The sequence below is a fragment of the Theropithecus gelada genome, chromosome 20 (genome assembly GCF_003255815.1).
Source record: "Theropithecus gelada isolate Dixy chromosome 20, Tgel_1.0, whole genome shotgun sequence".
Taxonomy (NCBI): domain Eukaryota; kingdom Metazoa; phylum Chordata; class Mammalia; order Primates; family Cercopithecidae; genus Theropithecus; species Theropithecus gelada.
In genome coordinates this window covers 49,455,583-49,476,693 of record NC_037688.1, presented here as the reverse complement: position 1 = coordinate 49,476,693, position 21,111 = coordinate 49,455,583, and the positions used below count along the sequence as shown (strand labels likewise).

The 21,111-nt window shown below is 55.4% G+C and overlaps 1 protein-coding gene across 1 annotated transcript in view; it reads right to left on the bottom strand.

Moving 5' to 3' along the window:
• Positions 1-9,413: 9,413 nt before the first annotated feature.
• The window catches only part of SLX4 (SLX4 structure-specific endonuclease subunit), a 67,209-nt gene continuing 55,511 nt past the window's right edge, over positions 9,414-21,111 (bottom strand). The window contains 5 exon segments of the mRNA XM_025369738.1: positions 9,414-10,919; positions 11,297-11,716; positions 13,057-13,159; positions 17,246-19,542; positions 20,941-21,107. Coding sequence (XP_025225523.1) covers positions 10,568-10,919; positions 11,297-11,716; positions 13,057-13,159; positions 17,246-19,542; positions 20,941-21,107 — 3,339 coding nt within the window. The 3' untranslated portion in view covers positions 9,414-10,567.

Here is a 21,111-nt window from a genome sequence, read left to right as displayed (position 1 = left end):
GCCCGCCGCCTCGCCCAGCTAATTTTTTGCATTTTTAGTAGAGATGGGGTTTCACCGTGTTAGCCAGGATGGTCTCGATCTCCTGACCTCGTGATCCGCCCGCCTTGGCCTCCCAAAGTGCTGGGATTACAGGCGTGAGCCACCGCGCCCGGCCCAAACTATAATTTTTCATATGTCTCATTGGTGAATATTATAAGAACATAACAGACTGCATTGGTGAGAATGTGGAGGTAGTGGGAATCTTTTTTTTTTTTTGAAACAGGGTCTCACTGTGTCACCCAGGCTGGAGTGCAGTGGCACGATGAGGGTTCACTGCAGCCTCAATTTACCTGGGCTCAAGTGATCCTCCAAAGTAGCTGGGACTACAGGCGCATGCTACCACACCCAGCTAATTTTTATATTTTTTGTAGAGACAGGGTCTTGCCATGTTGCCTGGGCTGATCTGCAACTTCTGGGGTCAAGCAATCTTCCCACCTTGGCCTCCCAAAGTGCTGGAATTGCAGACATGAGCCACTGTGCCAGGCCTGTAGTGGGAATCTTAATACATAGTGGGTGGAAGTATAAATTAGTATAACAATTCTGGATTATAATTTACTATTATCTATTGTCATGAAATATCTTTTGTCTTAGAAATTCCACTTTTGGGAATTTATCCTAAAGAAATATGTGACCAGGCGCAGTGGCTCACACCTGTAATCCCAGCACTTTGGGAGGATGAGGCAGGCAGATCATGAGGTCAGGAGAGCGAGACCATCCTGGCTAACACGATGAAACCCCGTCTCTAGTAAAAGTACAAAAAATTAGCTGGGCATGGTGGTGGGTGCCTGTAGTCCCAGTTACTTGAGATGCCGAAGCAGGAGAATGGCATGAACCCGGGAGGCCGAGCTTGCAGTGAGCCGAGATCACGCCACTGCACTCCAGCCTGGGCAACAGAGTGAGACTCCATCTCAAAAAAAAATAATAATAATAAATAAATAAATAAATAAATAAAATAAAAATAAAGGCCAGGCACAAGTGGCTTACGCCTGTAATCCCAGCACTTTGGGAGGCCGAGGCAGGTGGATCATGAGGTCAAGAGATGGAGACCATCCTGGCCAACATGGTGAAACCCCATCTCTACTAAAAATACAAAAATTAGCTGGGCGTGGTGGTGGGCACCTGTAATCCCAGCTACTCAGGAGGCTGAGTCAGGGAATTACTTGAACCCGGGAGGCAGAGCTTGTAGTGAGTCAAGATGGTGTCACTGCACTCTAGCCTGGGCGACAGAGCGAGACTCTATCTCCAAAAAAAAAAAGAATCAAATATCTAGGAATAAATGTAGCAAAAATTTGCAAGACCTCTATACTGAAAACTATAAAACATTAGAGAGAAATCAAAAAACATTGAAAGGAGGTATGGAGGCTGGGCGCCACGGCTCACCCCTATAATCCCAGCACTTTGGGAGGCCAAGGTGGGTGGATTGCTTGAGCCCAGGAGTTTGAGACCGACCAGCCTGAGCAACATGGGCAAAACCCTGTCTCTATAAAAAGTAGAAAAAAAAAAAAATTAGCTGAGCACGGTGGCACATGCCTGTAATCCCAGCTACTCAGGAAGCTGAGGTGGGAGAATCGCTTAACCCTCACCATCGAGGCCGCAGTGAGCTGAGATCTCACCACTCCACTCCAGCCTGGGTGACAGAGCAAGACCCTGTCTCAAAAAAAAAAAAAAAAAAGTTAAACTAGCAACTATCTAAACATTCAAAGGTATGTCAGCCCAAACGAAGTGGTGCTGCTGTCTGCCTGATAGGCCAGAGGCCAGGACACGGGAGCCTCTGTCCTTCTCTCCATTGTGTGACATTAGGGTGTGGCGCAGGTGGACACAGTCTCCTGTTGGATGTCCAGGTGCACCCAACAGGTGACCAGCCCTGCTGCTGGGGGCAGGAGTGGCCTGGAGGATGAGAGGACCACATCGAAGAAGTCCCAGCTCAAGGCCTCTCAGCTCCGGTGGGGCATCATCTGGAGTCTTATTGATTGATTTAAAATTTTGGTGAAATACATATAACACAAAATTTACCATTTTAACCATTTAAAAAATAATTTTCCTTAAAAAATAGAGACAGGGTCTTGCTTTGTCACTAAAAAATAAAGACAGGGTCCTGCTTTGTCAGCCAGGCTGGAGTGCACTGGTACGATCTTGGCTCACTGCAGTCTTGACCTCCTGGGCTCAAGCAATTCTCCCACCTCAGCCTTCCGAGTAGCTGGGATTATAGGTGAAGACCACCATGCTTGGCCCATGGTAACCATTTTATCTTTTATTTTTAATTTTTAACTTATTATTATTATTATTTGAGACAGAGTCTCACTCTGTTGCCCAGGCTGGAGTGTAATGGCACCATCTGAGCTCACTGCAACCTCTGCCTCCTGGGTTCAAGCAATTCTCCCACCTCAGGCTCCTGAGTAGCTGGGATTATAGGCACCCACCATCAATACCATTTGTATTTTTGCAGAGACAGGATTTCACTATGTTGGCCAGGCTGGTCTGGAACTCCTGACCTCCCAAAGTGCTGGGATTACAGGTGTGAACCACCGCGCTTGGCCTTGTGGGGCATGGTTTTTAAATAACTGGTGCTCCCCCTGACCACCCAGAGATTCAATTGGTCTGGCGTGGGCCATGTGGATCTAGTTTAAACTCCTCAGGTGATTCTAACCAGAGTTGAGAACCACGGGACCTGAGCGGGGCTGGGAGAGGAATGAGGGAGGGACAGTGCTGACAGGAGTCAGGGGCTGGGGCGAGGCAGTACTCACATGTGCCTGGGAAGGCGGGGCTGGGGCTGGCGAGCACCCCTGCCTCTGCGGCCTCATTAGTCTCTCAGTGTTGGGGGTCAGCACTCCCTCCTGACCAGACACCCCTCTTTGTGGCCCCACGACCTTGGGTCCAGGGTTGCCAGATACAGCAAATTAAAATACAAGACAAAGCTGGGTGCAGCTTTGTAATCCCAGCACTTTGGGAGGCTGAGGTGGGCAGATCACCTGAGGTCAGGAGTTCAAGACCAGCCTGACCAACATGGTGAAACCCCATCTCTACTAAAAACACAAACATTAGCTGGGCGTGGTGGTGGACACCTGTAGTCCCAGCTACTCTGGAGGCTGAGGCAGGAAAATCGCCTGAACTCAGGAGGCGGAGGCTGCAGTGAGCTGAGATCGCACCACTGCACTCCAGCCGGGGTGACAGAGCAAGGCTGTCTCAAAAAATAATAATAAAATAAAAATACGAGATACCCACAGATACTTAAATTTCAGATAAACGACATAATTTTTAGTATAAACATAGCTCATGTCATACTGGAGACATATTTCTACCAAAGAAATGGATTATCTGAAATTCAGATTTGACCGATTGTCCTGTATCTGATCTGGCACCCGTACTCAGGCCCCACTCAGACGAAACTGGCTTTCACCCTCGGACACTTTCCCTAAGAAGGACAGAGGAGGGGTGAACCAACCCCCGCATTGCCAGAACCTCCCAGGGCCAGCCCCAGAGGCTGATGGGGGTTGGTGACCTGGCTGCCACCACTGCCAGGCCCTGCACACAGCCCTGACATCTGTCTGGCAGGCTGGAGCCTTCCACAGACCTCTCAGCAGAGTGAGGTCGCGAGGCCACAGACGCCACTATGGACGGTCAGGCAGCCCCTGTGAGTGCAGCTGAAACACAGACTGAGGACAGGTGGGCCTCGGGTTGCTTTGGGGGATCTGAAGACCAGAGGTCGATCCACAGCTGGTCTGAGCTGCCGTGAGCAGGGTGAGGCCAGAGGGACGAGTAGGTGCCACTGCTGCCTCCTCCCCGGGAGCCTCCCAGGTAGCACCAGGATTCACCCCTAGAGCTTTGTCTGTGGGCAGAGGTGGACCTGAGGCCTTCCTGGTGTGGTGTGGGCTCAGGCCCAGTCCCTCAGGCTCTGCGAATGGGCTGCTGCCTCATTCCTGAGAAGCCTCAGCCCTGACCGACTCGCCGCCTCTGCCCATCACCCGCCCACCTGGTCTGTGCCTCAGTCCTCACGGGGACCTGCTGGGTCCTTTCCTGCCACTTGGTGCCCAGGTGGGACCTCCCGGTGCTGGCCGCCCGCCTGAGCTGCCGGTATCTCCCGCTGTGGCTGCTTGGACCGTCCTTTCTTCCCACACGCTGCCCCTCTCCCGTCCCAGGGCCTCGAAATTCAGGACTCGGTCCTGTCGAGGTGGCCCCAGCGTCATCACTTGAGCTCAAAGCCTTCCCGAAGGAAGAGGCACCTGCACCTCAGGGCCCCACCCTGCTCACTGCACGGACCCCTAGAGTCCAAGGGGTGGAGAGGCCCAGCCCTGGGGAGCCCAGCACCCTGGCACAGAGCAGGGCGTTGTGCAGCCTACAGCCTGTGATGGCCGACAGTGAGCCCCAGGCTTGGGGGGCACCTCCAGGGAGGGGACCAGCAAGGACACCAGGGCCCCTGGAGCCTGGCCACAGGGGAAGACCCTGCAGCTAACACCTAGGCTGGCCCAGGGCAGTGGCAGTTCTCCCAAGAAGGCCTCCGTGGTTGCCATCTCTCTCGAGCCTTGTCTCACCCAAGGCTGTGGCCGGGAGAGGCCCTGGGGCTGCCCACTCACCTGGGGGCGGCGCCTGCACCCTCCCTGTCCCTCATGACCTTGCCCCTCCTGTGTTGTCACCTCCATCTACAGGTGGGGAGCTGAGGCCCAGAGAAGTAAGTAGCCTCCCATGGGGGGGTCCCAGTGCCAGGAAGGGTGTCCGGGTCTGATGATTCCCTGGGCCGTGGCTCAGCATCACCACCGCCCAGCATCACCACCGCCTGCCTCCAGCACCTTCAAGATGCTTCCTGCTCCTCCTGGGCCATCACTGGCACCTGGGGGAGCTGGGCTTTGTCCCTGGACCTGTCCTTGGCTATCCTTAGGCACATGTCTGTTTTTTTCTCTCTCTTTTTTTTTTTTTTGAGATGGAGTCTCGCTTTGTCATCCAGGATTAAGTGCAGTGACTCGATCTCGGCTCACTGCAACCTCTGCCTCCTGGGTTCAAGCGATTCTCCTGCCTCAGCCTCCTGAGTAGCTGGGATTACAGGCGTCTGCCACCATGCCTGGCTAATTTTTTTTTTTGTATTGTTAGTAGAGATGGGGTTTCACCACGTTGGCCAGGCTGGTCTCAAACTCCTGACCTCAAGTGATCTGCCCGCCTTGGCCTTCCAAAGTGTTGGGATTACAGGCATGAGCCACTGTCCCCGGCCACGTCTGTTTTTTCTACAGCATGAGCCAGTCCTGCCCCAGGAGACACCTTGGAGTCTTGTGGAGTCTCCCGAGTCCCCCTCCCCAGAGTAGCTCAGGCCTTAAGGCCACCATCCTTCCTGCTAGCATCCCTTCTCCCTCCCCTGCCCTGCACTGCGGTCACCTGGACCCAGCTTACCTCTCGGGCCTCAATGCTGCTCCAGGGACACCAAGACTGGGGGGCCTGGGGGCTCCATCTCCGTGCTCCTGGGCTCAGCCCTGCTCCAGCTGGGTGGTGGTAGATGCCCTGGGGATCCCTGTGCCAGCCCGAGTCCTCAGGACCAGGGATCAGGGCGCTTCCCACGCCAACCGACCAACCATGCGGCGGCCGAGAGTAGCGTAGCCCTGACCTTCTGCAGCCCCGCCGAGCCCACCGGCTGTCCCTGCAGCTCCGGGTCCTCACCTCTTCCTGTGCTGGGCTCCACCTCAACCTTCCTTCCTGTCTGATTTCAACAGCCAACAGCCTCACAGACACATCGAGGAGCCAGGGCTCCCAGGCTTGGTCACCGCCCTCCTGTAAGTCAAGTGTGGCGGTGATGCTGGGGGTCTTTACTCTGGGACTGTGTCCCTGCAGGTGGCATGCTCAGGATAAAGTGGCCGGTGCCAAGATTGTTGACACATCACCTCCATCCCGCCACAAAGGAAGCTGCCCTGCTATTGATAAATGCTTGTTTTCAGGCGGGTGGTGGTCAGGAAATCAAGTGAGCAGCCTGAGGTCACGCAACTAGAGGGTGACCCCACCAGGACCGAAGTGTGCCCTCCCACCTCCAGGCCACCCTGTGGCCTACCCTATTTATTTATTTATTTGTTTATTTATTTATCTAAGACAGAGTCTTGCTCTGTTGCCCAGGCTGGAGTGCAGTGGTGCAGTCTCAGCTCACTGCAACCTCCCCCTCCCGGATTCAAGAGATTCTCCTACCTCAGCCTCCTGAGTAGCTGGGATTATGGGCATGCACCACCATGCCCTGCTAATTTTTGTATTTTAGTAGAGGAGGGTTTTCGCCATGTTGGCTAGGCTGGTCTTGAATGCCTGACCTCAGGTCAACTGCCCGCCTTGGCCTCCCAAAGTGCTGAGATTACAGGCGTGAACCACTGCACCCAGCCTATTTATTTTTTGAGACAGGATCTTGCTCCGCCACCCAGACTGGAGTGCAGTGATGTGATCTCGGCTCACTGTAGCCTCCACCTCCTGGGGCTCGAGTGATCCTCCTGCGTTGGCCTCCCAAAACACGGAGATTACAGGTGTGAGCCACTGTGCTCCCCCTTTGAACACCTCTTGCCTTCTTTTCTCTCTGTCATTCAGTAGGCACCTCTGACTCAGCTGTGCCCCATAACATCTTCCTGTGACCAAAGGGCTCCCCAGAGGCAGGTCACCTGTACCCTAAGAGGAAACAGCAGAATGTCACTGTCCGCAGCAAGGGATCCCAGTCGGCGCATGGATGGCCTGCCCTGACAGGGAAGGGCGTGAGGGGAAAGGACATGGCCCAGAGCAAGCCACGTGAGAAAAATTACAATAAAGGAAAAGTATGGGACATCCACCGGGGACAGGGAGCAAGCAACATGGGGCCACTGAGGGAAGCAGGTGACAAGGTGGGAGCCAAGGGACTGGGGTCTTGGGGTCTGAATTTTCCTCAGCAAGCAAGTGGGAGCCAGCGATGGTTGTAGAGCAGGAGAACAGTAGGTCTGGACTCATAGAGCAGCTTGTGGCTCAGGGGAGGTGGGAGGGTTAGCTGGCTCCCCAGAGCCTGTGTGGGTGATGGGGGGAGGGAACGGAGGCAGTAGACCAGAAGTGCTCCTGCACATTCCCCTGCCGGCCTTTTTTCCCTCCTTCCTCTCCCTCCCTCCCAACAATGCTGAGCGTGCAGGAACGTGCTGGGTGCTGGGAGGACACCGTGGCCCCTCGAGAAGGCTGCCTGAGGCTCCAGGCAGGCAGAGTGCAGACCCGGCAGCTGCAGCCTCGGCTGTGAGGAGCAGCAAAGGCGCCTGAAACCAGGCCGCCCACAGGATGTTGGAAACCGCAGGGCCCGGTGGGTATCTGTCACATGAAAGGGGCCAAAGGCTCACTCTGCCTCCCTTCGTGGCTCACGGGGGATGGATGTGGAGCCTGGGAGGACACAGCCTCCTCCATGGGATCTTGGGGAGCAGCCCAGCCCCTGTTCCTTCCCCTCGCAGGAATGTCCATCAGTCCACACAGGGCTGGTCCCGTTCCCCACTCTGCCCGCTCTGCTGAGAACCAGATGGGCCGTCCTCCTGGCTCCTGGTGGAGGGGGATGCTGGGCTGGGGGCTTCCTAACTGTTCTCACTTTGAGGCTTTCTCTCCACCCAGAGCTGGGGTCAGCCGGACAGGCAGTGGCCTCAGCCCTTCCTAACTTGGCAACAGCATGAGGCCCCTGCCTGCAGGCTCTTTCTCTGTGAACCTCCTCGCCTGGGCCCAGGCTGGGCTGTGGCTCCCCTGTAACTGCCTTGAGGGGCCGTGCCCAAGCCATGCCGGGTTGGGGCCACCAAAAGTGGAACAGGCCTGGAGGCCTCTTCACATTACAGCGAGGCAGGGACAGACCCGTTTTCTGATTTAGTTGTTACCAATGAAAGTTCTGCTTCCAGCCTTTTTTACCCCCTTTAGAAATTTTTTTAATATTGTTTTCAAAATAGAGACTTGGCCTCACTATGTTGCCCAGGCTGGTCTCAAACTTCTGGGCTCAAGTGATCCTCCTGCCTTGGCCTCCCAAAGCACTGGGATTACATGTGGGAGCCACCGTGCCCGGGCTGCCAGCTTCCTTCTCAGTCACACGTGGAAGGGAATTCTCTCCCGCCTTGTCCACGAGGAGGCCCCATTGCCTGCCAGCCTTGCTGCGGGTGCTGTGAGAAGGCATTTTCCATCTGTCAGCTGGACCTGGTTTTATGCTGCCCGGGTAAGCGTCATCCCCGTGGCAGGGGCCAGGTCTACTCCTGGATGCCACCACACCTCTGTGGGCTCCTGCAGTGACTCCTTCAACCCCTTTCCCTCTGGCGGCATCAGCTGCTTCACAGCTTGTTTCAGGACAAGGAAATGTTTCTTTGTACAGGTTCAGGGCCAGCATCTAGTCGCCTGGCCGGGTGGCAGTGCATAAACCGAGCCTCTGCCCAGTGTTGGCCCATTGGCCCAGGAAGTGTCCAGCGTCCCCAACTGAAACCAAGGTCACTGCGAGGCTTGGATCCAGTCCCCAGGCCATGCCTCCCCCGGCCTTGGGCTCACACTGCACTCAAGGCTCCTAACCTGGCTTGTTAACTACTTGGAACCCCTCCCCCAACCCGTCTTTACCAGCCCTGAAGTTCTGAACTTTCAAGTCATGGCACACAACACATGCGTCCAAACCACAAACCCTGCGACGCCGGACAGGGGCCCTGAGTGCCCCACCTTCACCACTCCCTCCTGCTTCCCTAACACCAGGGAGGGGGATCAGCCCATCAAGGAAGCAGCACGTGATGCCTTCCAAAACAGGCCAGAGGCCAGCCTCAGATTGATCACAGCTGATCTCAGGCTCTAAATTGTCCGCCCCGGACACCGTAAGCTGGGAAGCCGGGGCCTCTTCACTGGCTTACGTGCCAGGACACAGTATGTGTGCCAGAAACCACATTTCACCCCCTAAATTCTGCTCAGCCCTAAGACGCAGCTCACAAACCCCAGTTCTGGGAGGCTGTCCCTGACACGGCCCTTCAGGCCACCGAAGCCCAACCCCCCACCAGGCCGGGATAGGCCAGTGTCTGTCTCCTCTACTGGACTGGACGCATTGGTAAAGGCACGTGGTGACTCGGTGAGTTGTGTGGTGGGCTGGGCGGTGGCGGGGGTCTGAGTCCGCTTTTCTAGCAACCCCCAGCTGAGGCAGCTGCTGGGGGTGCTTGGGCCCCACTTCAAGGAGCAGGGGCTGGAGCTTGGCACCCGGCCAGGGCTCTGTTGGATGTGGGTGTGGGGATTAATGAACATCTGCATCCCTGGTCTAGGAACTGAAATGAGGAGACAGCAGGCCCAGCTTACTCCGAAGTAAAGGGCAGGTGCAAGGTGGGGGCTTCTGCAGGCGTGGGGCGGGGGCTCAGGGCCACGGTGTCTCCAGCTCCCACCTGTTTCCCTCGTGATCTTCCTGGAGTGTGGCAGCCAGGAGATTTTAATAAAGCCTTTTTGGTTTATTGCACATCATATAAAACTGACTGCACCGTATTTGAAACAGACGAGGACATTCACAGGGATGGAGAGACCGAGGTTTCCTTCTTTCCGGGCCCTCATCTTCCTCCACACTGCTCCTGAGGCTGGAGGCAGCTTTAACCCGAAGAGTGGCACCCGCTAGTGAACATGTTTGTTTTGCGGGCATCAGAGTTGTTCTGGGCCCTTGTGCACTGTCCAGTTGGGAGACTGCTGGTAACAGTGACAAGCGTCCGGGTAGCACGGCTGGCAGGAGAGCTGCACCTGGGCTGTGGCAGTGCAGGGAGTCTGAGGACACCTGGTCTCAGGCTGGTGGTGGCTGGGGTTGGCCTGAGTGCTAAGGAGGACGGGCCCAGGCTGCTGGGGCACGCTGGACCTGATGTCCATCTCAGAACAGATGTGTGGGGCAGCTGTGCCCAGGACTGGTGGGCTCAGAGGGTGGCAAATGTGGCAGAATAGGCTATGCCCTGGCCAGCTGGTGATGGCCCACTGCCCCCTGGGACACCTGAGGGCCCTACTGGGTTAAAGGGAGACACACTGGGCTGGGTGTGGTGGCTCATGCCTGTAATCCCAGCACTTTGGGAGGCCACGGCAGGCGGACTGCCTGAGCTCCGGAGTTAGTGACCAGCCTGGGCAACATGGGGAAACCCCGTTTCTACTAAAATATAAAAAATTAGCTGGGCGTGGCAGTGTGTGCCTGTAGTCCCAGCTACCTGGGAGGCTGAGGCAGGAGAATCACTTGAACGCGGGAGGCGGAGGTTGCAGGGAGCTGAGATTGTGCCACTGCACTGCAGCCTGGGTGACAGAGCGAGACTCTGTCTCAAAAAAAAAAAACAAAAACCAAAAAGGGAGACACACTGTGGGCATGGACAGAGGAAGGGGCTGGAGTCTCTAAATCCAGTGGGTGACATGCTCCAAATGCCACCTAGAAAGCAGAGCCCAGAGGAGGAAGCCTCGGACTGGGCTGTGGTCATCATCACAGTGCAGAGCTGATGTGGTTCCCAGGCCCAGAAATGCCTGTGGAGGCCTGACCCACACCGGGTGTCCCAGGTCCTCCCTGCAAATGGTGGGGGTGGGGGCTGCTGATGGCGGGGTGGGGTGGGGTCGGGACGCCCTGTCAGTTCCGCGCCGCCTTCTTGCCCCGAGGCCACCGCCTCCTGCCCTGGAGCTTCTCCCTGCGGGCAGCGGCGGTGGTGAAGGTGATACAATGGGTGTCCAGGAAGTCCAGTAGCCTGCGCGAGGATACACGGAGGCCGTTCTGCTTCAGCTCCGCCTGCAGCTCCCCCAGCTCAAAGGGCTGGTACAGCAGCACCTTCTGGTACAGGGCCGGCTTGGAGCGGATGTAGCATCTCAGCGCCTCATCCGTGTCCGCCGCCTGCACGGCTGCCTGCGAGGCGCTGACCTCCTCCTCACCCTCCTCCTCTTCACCTGCAGACTCAAATGCCGCTCCAAACTCACAGGAGGAAGAACTGAAAAGGGCCAGACCAGGATGTTTTGCACCTGAGACCAGGTGCCTCTTTAAAGGAAGGAGGGTGTCTACAGGTCCCATGGAGCCTGGCCTGTGGCACAGACGATCCCCAGCAAGGCAGGACGGGCCTGAGAGATCCCTGCAGGCTACTCCAGCGGGATCCTGCCCCAGCCAGAAATGTCCAGCGTGTGGGGCGGGAACCAGGAGGCCTGTGCAGGGAACCAGCCCCCTAAACCCACCTGGTTTTCCCATAGGTCAAACCCAGAAGGTGATGGGGGTTTTTGAAGATTGGCCATTAGGCCTCACTCATGCCAACCCTCACACCCACGGGCCAGAGGATACATGAGGCCACTAACCCCATCGCGTCTATCCTGTTACCTCTGTGAGCTCAAGGAGCTGTCACTGCCGTCCACAGAAGTGGCCACGGATTCCTGGGAGGCTGGGAGCTGGGCATCATCATCAAGGCCTGGAGGTGCCTCCTTGGTGGGCGACCTGCTTGGGGGTGCGGGTGCGATGCTTTCATGATGATTCCTTTGATGTTGGGGGCCCTTGGTCTTAGCAGGTCCCTTGGGCCTATGGGTCCCGGGTCCTGTGGTGGCCTCCTGCTGGGCATGGGCCCCTGCCCTTGAAGGCTTGTAGGTCTGGGAGGCGAGGGTCTGGCAGCGAGGCGCCTGCAGTAGCGGCTGTGAGGACTGGCTCTCATCCTCAGAGTCTGAGTCCACGGTCTGGTGAGTGTACTGGAATATCTCCTTCAGCTTCAGAACCATCTGGCGTTTAGGCAGAGGGCGGACTCCAAACCTGACGGAGGGACAGGTGGGCCTCAGGACCCACCCACACAGCTGGTCCACACTCCACAATGTTCCCTATCTTAGCAAAGAGGGATGCCCAATGCATTCAGCGAATGGCTTGTGTGACAAACCATAGATGCCTGACTTCTGTGAGCATCAGAGGTTAGTGTCTATTCTAGGCGCCAACTAAGCTTACTCTGAATATTCCAAAAGAAACATTGTCAGCCAGGCACAATGGCTCACACTTACAATCCCAGCACTTCAGGCGGCTGAGGCAGAAGGATAGCTTGAGTTCAGGAGTTCAAGGCCAGCCTGGGCAACATAGCAAGAGCCCGTCTCTACAAAAAATACAAAAATTAGCCAGGCATGGTGGTGTCGCCTGGAGTCCCAGCTACGAGGGAGAATGAGGTAGGATCGCTTAAGCCTCGCAGGTTGAGGCTACAGTGAGCCAAGATCACATCACTGTACTCCAGCCTAGGCAACAGTGAGATCCTGTCTCCAAAAATAAAAAATAAACAAAAGATATGCTGCTTCCAGTTCTGAGGGATGGTGGCAGCAGAAGCTTCCCTGGGTGCCCAAGTGTAAGAGGAGTGTCATATGGATGTGAGAGTTAAATGGAGGCGGAGCTTGCAGTGAGCTGAGATCCGGCCACTGCACTCCAGCCTGGGCGGCAGAGCGAGACTCCCTCTCAAAAAAAAAAAAAAAAAAATCAGGCCTCCACTGGACATGGTGGTTCACACCTGTAATCCCAGCACTTTGGGAGGCCGAGGCGGGTGGATCACGTGGTCAGGAGTTTGAGACCAGCCTGGCCAACATGGTGAAACTCCATCTCTACTAAACAACAATTAGCCTGGCGTGGTGGCGCATGCCTGTAGTCCCAGCTACTCGGGAGGCTGAGGCAGGAGAATCTCTTGAACCCAGGAGGCAGAGGTTGCAGCGAGCCGGGATTGTGCCACTGCACTCCAGCCTGGTGACAGAGCGACACTCTGTCTTTCAAAAAAAAAAAAAAAAAATCAGGCCTCCTCACTCAGACTGCTCTGGCTAGAGGGCCATGTCTATCCACACGGAACATGGGGACCTGCTGCCCAGGGGTGACATACAGGAGTCTCATGTGTTGCCTCCCTGGGGAATGTTACGCAGAGAGAACTGGGCGGCTCACCCGGCACCCAGCAGTCACGCATGCTCCCTAAGGAGCCGACTGCAGGCCTTTCTTCCCAAGCCCAAGCCAGCTGCATCCACCAGACCCAAAGAGAACACACAGGGGACCCTTCTGCCCCCAGGCGTGTGAAACCTGGTTACTTGTGGGAGGGAGAAGACCACTGTGGGCAACAAGCTTTGACGATCACCAACCTATCCAGTTCCTTCTTCAGCACCGGCGTCTCCATAATGGAATACTGTGGCATCGGCGTTATGGGCACTTTGGGAGGCAAGTCCTTCTTCCGATGTACACCTTCTGGGTAAAACAAAAGCAGCACACGTTTTAGCACGAGGGACACGGATTGCCCATGTCTGATCCCAGTAGCGTGACCAAGAGGAATACTGCACTTGAAGGTAACCCAAGCATCGTTTTGCTCCATGAAAGCAACAACAGTCACCCCTTCTCTGTCTGGAGCAGGGGCTTCCCGATGACAGCATCGGTGGCACGCACTGAGGACCACACCTTGTATCACACGGATACCGGCTGAACGTGGCTCCTGGGGCCGCTGAACCCAACAGCCCGGCATGTGACTAAAACTTAGGCATGGAAACTTCAAAATGTCTGCCCTGCAGTGACAACTTGAGGCAACAATGGGCCACACTGATACTTTTCAGACAGGCTTAGACATCAGTTTTGTTTTTAAAAAATAATTCATCAATTAAAAAAACCCAGTTAAAAAATGGGCAAAGGATGTGAACAGACATTTCTCCAGAGAAGATCTACAAATGGCCAATAAGCATGTGAAAAGGTGCCGAACATCGTTAGTCATCAGGGAAATGCAAGTCAAAACCACAATGAGATACCACTGCACGCCCACTAGGATGGCAGTAACAAAAAACACAGAGGGCTCGGGCAACATGGCAAAACCCCATCTCTACCAAAAAAAAAAAAGCTGGGTGTGGTGGCCAAAGCCACCAATGTGGGCAGCTGTTTGTGGTTGTTCCAGCTCTCCGGGAGCTGAGGCAGAAGGATCACCTGAGCCAGGAAGGTTGAGGCTGCAGCAAGCTGTGAACACGCCACTGCACTCCAGCCTGGGCGACAGAGCAAGACCTTGTCTCAAAAAGACAAGCAAACAACAACAACAAAAACAGAATAACAAGTGTTGTTGGAGATTTAAAATGGTGCAGTCATTTTGGAAAACAGTCTAGCAGTTCCTCAAAATGCTAAACACAGTTGCCATATGACCCAGCAATTCCACTCCTAAGTATAGAACCAAGAAGAATGAAAACCTATGTCTACACGAAAACTTGCACATGAATATTCCTAAGTGGCATTATTAATAACCACAAAGTAAAAACAACCCATATGTCCACTAACAGATGAATGGATAAGCAAAATGTGGCATACCATCAGTGGGGTATTAGTCAGACAGTATGCTCAAAGCTGGGGCAACATAGCAAGACTCTTGTCTCTACTAAAAAAAAAAAAAAAAATTAGCCGGGCATGGTGGCAGCTGCCTGTAGTCCCAGCTACTCAGAAGGTTGAGGTGCGAGGATCACTTGAGCCTGGGAGGTCGAGGCTGCAATGAGCTGTGATTGTGCCACTGCACTTCAGCCTGGGTGACAGAGCAAGACCCCTGACTCAAAAACAGGCCAGGCACAGTGGCTCAGGCTTGTAATCCCAGCACTTTGGGAGACAAAAGTGGGTGGATCACTTGAGGTCAGGAGTTCAAGACCAGCTCGGCCAATATGGTGAAACCCCATCTGTACTAAAAATATGAAAAAATTAGCCGGGCATGGCATGGTGATGGGTGCTTGTAATCCCAGCTACTCGGGAGGCTGAGGTGGGAGAATCGCTTGAACCCGGGAGGTGGAGCTTGCAGTGAGCCAAGATCGTGCCACTGCACTCTAGCCTGGGCGACAGAGCACGACTCCGTCTCAAAATAAATAAATAAAAAGGAGTAAAATACTGATCCGTGCCACATGTATGAATCTTGAAAACTGTATGCTAACTGAAAGAAGCGAGACACAAAAGGCCACACATTAGTAATACATGGCTCTGTTTATATGAACTGTCCAGGATAGGCAAATCCATAGAGACAGAAAGTAGGTTCTTGGTTGCTGGGGCTGGGGAAGGGGAAGGGGAGAGACTGCCCCTGGGTGCGGGATTTTTGAGATGATGAAAATGTTCTGGAATTAGAGAGTGGTGACAATTGTACAACACTGTGAATGTACTAAGAACCACTGAACTGTCCGTTTTAAAAGGGTAGATTTTATGGTATGTGAATTATATCTAAATAAAGCTGTAACTTTAAAAAACAATAGGCTGGGCGAGGTGGCTCATGCCTGTAATCCCAGCACTTTGGAAGGTCGAGGAGGGTAGATCACCTGAGGTCAGGAGCTCAAGACCAGCCTTATCAACATGGGGAAACCTCGTCTCTACTAAAAATACAAAAATTAGCTGGGAGTGGTGGCGGGCCCTTGTAGTCCCAGCTACTCGGGAGGCTGAGGCAGGAGAATCCCTTCAACCTGAGAGGCGGAGGTTGCAGTGAGCCAAGATCGCGCCGCTACACTCCAGCCTGGTGACACATTAGGAACAGTCAGACTTTGCTTCTCCCTTTTATGACCATGGAGCCCTCTGAGCCCCCGATGAAAGTGGCAGGTTCTGTCTCCTGAGAAAGGCACGATTCTTCCTGTGGCCGCAGCATCATCCTGAAGCCCGCCTCAGATCTGCTCTGCAGCCTCCTGCAGCCGTTCTCACAGCACTGCCTGGGAACTGGTTAGAAATGCAAATTCTTAGGCCGGGCGCGGTGGCTCAAGCCTGTAATCCCAGCACTTTGGGAGGCCGAGACGGGCGGATCAGGAGGTCAGGAGATCGAGACCATCCTGGCTAACATGGTGAAACCCCGTCTCTACTAAAAAATACAAAAAACTAGCCGGGCGCAGTGGCGGGCGCCTGTAGTCCCAGCTACTCGGAAGGCTGAGGCAGGAGAATGGCGTGAACCCGGGAGGCGGAGCTTGCAGTGAGCAGAGATCCGGCCACTGCACTCCAGCCTGGGCGGCAGAGCGAGACTCCGTCTCAAAAAAAAAAAAAAAGAAATGCAAATTCTTGGTCACCCTCCTGAAGCGAGGCTCTAGGGCAGGCTGGGCCAATGGGTGCTATAAGAAGCTCTCCAGGTGCTTCTGAAGCCCCTGAGGGCCAAGGGCACTGTCAGTCGCCTCATTCATCTGGATTTGGGAGGAAACAGGCCCCCAGGCCACAGGCCGGTGTTCACTCACAGCCTGGCCTTTCTCCCAGTTGTGCTCAGCCCAGCCCGGCCCTCCTGACCCTCCCTGGAGGTGCCTGGACGGGAGCAGCAGCACTGAGGGGGCCAACACCTGGGGCTCTGACTCTCCCCGGGGACTGAAATGAGCAGGGACGTGGCATTCCTGCACCTGAGGGGACCAGGAATAACGGACCTCACAGCCTCTCACACTTGTCCCACCTGACTCTTTTTTTAATTGAGGTGAAATTCACATAAAGAATTCGTAAAGGGAATAATTCAGTGGTATTAAGTATTCACAGTGTTGTGCAACCATCACCTCTATCCATTTCCTAAACATTTTCAGCACCCCAAAAGGACACCCTGTACCTCCCAAAAATGGGGAGCAGTCACTCCCCATTCCCCCTCCCTCCAACCCAGGGCAACCACTAACCTGAGTTTTCTCTGGATTTGCCTATTCTAGACATTTCATATCCATGAATGCAGACCCTACATGACCTTGTGTGTCTGGCTTCTCACCCGGCAGCATGTTTTCCAGGGTCGTCCCCGCGGTAGCACGTGGCAGTGCCTCCTTCCTCGTTGTGGCCAAACACTATTCCGTTCTCTTGATGGGCGGCGCTGGGCTCCCTGTTCATCTGCTGGCGGGCGTTTGGGTTGCTTCCCCCTTTTGGCGACTGTGAACAGCGCCTCTATGAATGTGCATGTCTGAGCCCCTGTTTTAATTCTCTTGGATACACAGGTAAAAGTGGGATTGCTGGGTCCTACAGCCGTTCCGCAGTTAGTATTTTGAAGAACCACCCTGGTCTGATCTTAAGGCACGCCGATACTTGCTGAATGAGTCGCGGCCTTCGGACTCGACGCGGGTCCGTAGATGTGGATTTTAAACACGTGCCCAGGTGAGCACTGGATCCAGGTAAGTCTGGGAAACACTGACTTACTGGCTAAGAAGTGCACCGTGAGAGCCAGCCTGGCTCTCCTCCACCGTGGAGGGGAGTCTGGAAGGCAGCGGAAGTGTCGTGCCTCAGGTCAGCAGACATTCAGCGCCGCCAGCCCCTGGGTCTCATGACCGACCTCCACACCCACTTAGTGTAAAACAGTAACAAAGACAGTCCCCTTCCCCAGCCTTCCTGGCTACTCACTGGGTGTCTCTAACCCTTCGGGCTTCTGAGCTCCACCGACGCTTAGCATCTGCGCTAGAGGAGGGGTCTCTGAAGGCCTCTGCTCTTCCCCGTCCCAATCGTCCCACAGAGCCGAATTCAGAAAGCTCAGCCTGCTGTTCCCCGGGGAACCCGCGCCCACTTGCGATTTCCTCCGGGCAGCGCAGCTTCCTCGGATGGGGGTGGTGTCCAGGGGTCCCGGGGAGCGGCAGTCACAGCTGTCGGCGGCCTCCTTCATCCTGCGGCTGGGGCTGCTGGTGCTCAGGGGGCCGGTCCGCTCCAGGTTCCAGTGATCAATGGGAATTGGCGAGAGGGGCTCCATGTGCCAGCAGCAGTCGTCAACTGGAATTGGAGGGTCACTGTCCAGCGGGGGGCTGCTGTTGGCCTGATGGGAGGCCACCTCCTGCTCATCGTCACTGTCCCCGACTTCCACCACTTCACTCGCTGTGGTCTGGTTCAGGAAGCTTGGCCCAGGCGGCGAGTGTTTCAGGAACCGCCTGCTGAAGTGGGCACAGTCCCCTGAGATGGGACGTGGAGCCAGCGGAGAGGAGTGCGGGTGGCCCCCAGGGTGGGGACGGGAAGGGCTTTTGTGGCCTTGCCTTCTGCCGTCAGAAGTTCCTGGAGAGACGGGAGTGAGGCAGGAGGACGGTGTCTGGGGCGGTGGTGTCTGGGGCCTGATGACGGAAAACTTCTGTGCAGCCTCGTTCCCTTCCCTGTTTCCTACCGAGGCCCTGGGCGTGTGCTGTGTCACCGCCTCCACGGCCAGCCCGCTCCTGAGGCTGCTGATTTGGGTCTGGGAAGAACAGTCGCGGCTTCTGCTGGCCAGCGGGGTGGCGGGCACCAGCCATGAGGTGTCTGTGGTGCTGCCCTCGCCGGGGCTGCTCTCACGGTCGCAGAACAGCCAGGGAGCCCCTCTGCTGCCCAAAGAGCCCCGGTTCTCCGGCAGCGCCCCCTCATCCTCCCGCTGCAGCGCAGCTTCCCTTCTTGGTGGGCTGTGGGAACGTTCCTGATCTGCATCGACGTCAATGACGGAGAACAGCTCACAGGACCTAGGGCTAATTTCTAGAGCTTTCCTTTCTTCCAGAGGATCACTAGAAATGGACTTCATTTTGGTTTGTTCTAGCTCTAGCTCCTCATCCGAGTCCAGTAAGAGGATGACCTCGTCGTCTTTGTTCACTTTGGATGGAGACTTCTGAGATGTGGAGCTCAAATGGTCAGGATTTGACTGGGTTAGGTCAATGGACAGAGATTTTTCTGGGGACATCAGGACCTCCTTATTTCTGCACTCCAGCATGGACCGACGCTCTGTGCCTTTCTGGTGGCCTGGCTCTTTAGACAGCGTGAGGATGCTCCTGTCCCTTTTCTGCTTTGATGGCACAGTTGGAGACAGCGAGGTTGGGGAGCCCACCTGGGAAGTTCCGCCACGGGACCGGGGTGTCGACAGGGGCAACCCGCTTGTGCGATGAGGCTGATGAGACCCGCGGGGACTCCCGCCCTGGGGAGGCCCCAGTAGGAAGCGGCACGGGTGTGGTGGAGACACCTGCCAGGGAGCCAGGCGATGAGAAACCTCCAGTCTCCTTTCCCTGACAGTGCCACTTCGTTCCTCAGGGTCACTTGTTACTTGGGACGGCTCTGAGATCTCTCCCTGAGTTGATGAGAAGAGCTGTTCGTAATCACCGGCATCATCCGAGTGCGGAAGGGGGCCTTCTTTTCTCTCTGCGCGGCAGCCCCTGGGAGGGCTGGAGCAACAGGAACGGCCAAGCGCCTCCTGCTCGGGGGCCTCTGCTCCCCATGCCCCTGAGCGCTGGCCCTGGGGTGGTGGGAGAGGGCACTGTCCCACCTTCTCCCAGGTGGTGGTGGCCTCATCTCTTCCTGGCTCCGACGGCTCCATCTCCTCCACCTTGTCCGACTGTTCCTGCACCTGGACACTTGCTAGGAGCTGCCCAGAAACCGGACTGCCACCTTCCAGCCAGTCAGCATCCTCGCCAGCTCCCACTGCTTTTTCTTCCTGGAGCAGCTTTCGCTGAGTAGCTGCGAATTCATAAATTTCTTCCATTTCTGCTTCATTCACGTTTTCTTGATCTTCTTCGTGGTCCTTGGATTTCAACAAAGTCTCCGCTTCCTCCTCTTCATCTGCCCACATTGACCTCAAGAGTTCCTGGAAATTCTCGGCCCTGCTTTCGCAATTCTCGGCTTCCTTCTCCTCCCGTGGTTTGCCCCCTGAGTCCGTGGTGACAGGCACCTGTTCGCACAGGTGAACAAGCTCGCTCACACCAAACCTGCAACATGAAACACCAAGGGTCATCGCCACTCTGCATGGACATGGGCTCTGGGCACCCCAGTGGGGTGGCAGACCAGAACAGAATCTTCACTAGGAGAAATGACCATGACCCAGGCCCTGCTCCCTTTGAAGATGGAGCCCGCACTCCTTGCCAGAAACACCCAGGCCACTTCGTTCCAGAAACCAGAGACTGACAACACTTAAAGCAGGGCTTGCTAACTACCGCTGCAGACATAAAGGGGTGTGTCGGGCTGAATGTAAGGTAACAGGGATTGGCAGAGTTACAAAACTGGGGAGTCTGCTGCCTCAGAGGCTCTCAAGACATAGCGTCAGGGCCAGGCATGGTGGCTCATGCCTGAAATTCCAGCACTTTGGGAAGCCAAGGATCACTCAAGGCCGGGAGTTTGAGATCAGTCTGGACAACATAGAAAGTCTCCATCTCTATAAAAAAATGTAAAAATTAGGCTAGGAGTTCAAGGCTACAGTGAGCTGTGATCATGCCACTGCACTCCAGCCTGGGCAACCGCAAGAGACTCTGTCTCTTAAAACGATAAAAAAACGCCATGCATGGTGGCTCATATCCATAATCCCAGCACTTTGTGAGGCAGAGGCAGGAGGATTGCTTGAGGTCAGGAGTTCAAGAACAGCCTGGGCAACATAGCGACACTCCATCTCTCCAAAAAATAAAACATAAATGAAAAGACATGGCATCAGATACAATCCACAGCAGACCAAGTCCTTGCATCAGCCCAGGCCAATGGGCAAGCCAGCCAGCCACCTGCTTAAAGGCTCTGTGGCCTAGCCAGTATATTTCCAACCCCAGAGGCTGAGCTGTTCCTTTCCTAAGAAAGCAGCGGAGGGAGGACGCAGGCTTGGATCAGCGACCCAGGCCCTGTCCAGAGGCACACTTGTCCCTCTGTGCTGCTGCCTCTCTCCTAAGATGCTGGCTGGGCAAGCCAGGGGAGCTGCGGCATCTAGGATGTAGCCTAAGCATTCTCTCCATGCCCGTTTTATGGGACTCTGGAAAGGACTGCCATTGTTCAGGTCTAGCAGTGGAACGATCACTGAGCAGCAGTGTTTGGGGGGCACTGTGGCCAAGGGCCATTTTCTATCACACCTAGGGGGTTAAAAACCACGGGACTCAATAGAGTCTTCCTGATCCAGTGCTTGGCACCCCTGCAAGTGTCAGTTCTGGCCTGACTTTCACCTAACACGCCCTGTTCTACAGGGTCATCGCTGGTCATGAACTTGGGATTAAAAGGTATACACAGGACTGTTAGTTCTCTCGGCCTCAGCCCCGAAGCCCCGAGCCCTCTGCAGCAGCACAACCCTCCCCAGAGCTGTCAACCTGCCAGTCCTCGTCAGTTAATTTCAAAGGCTGGGGAGCAATCCAGACCTGTGGGCCAGGGAACTCAGCTCAGAGCTCAGGCCAGGAGGAAGGCCAGTGTCCGCGGTGTAGAGGTAGTGCAGGAATGCGCAGGCGGCCTCAGTGCTCACGTCACCCAGCAGGACACGCTGGGTCAGAATCCCGTCCTCTACAGCGGAGAAGCCTTCGTTGTTCACCTGA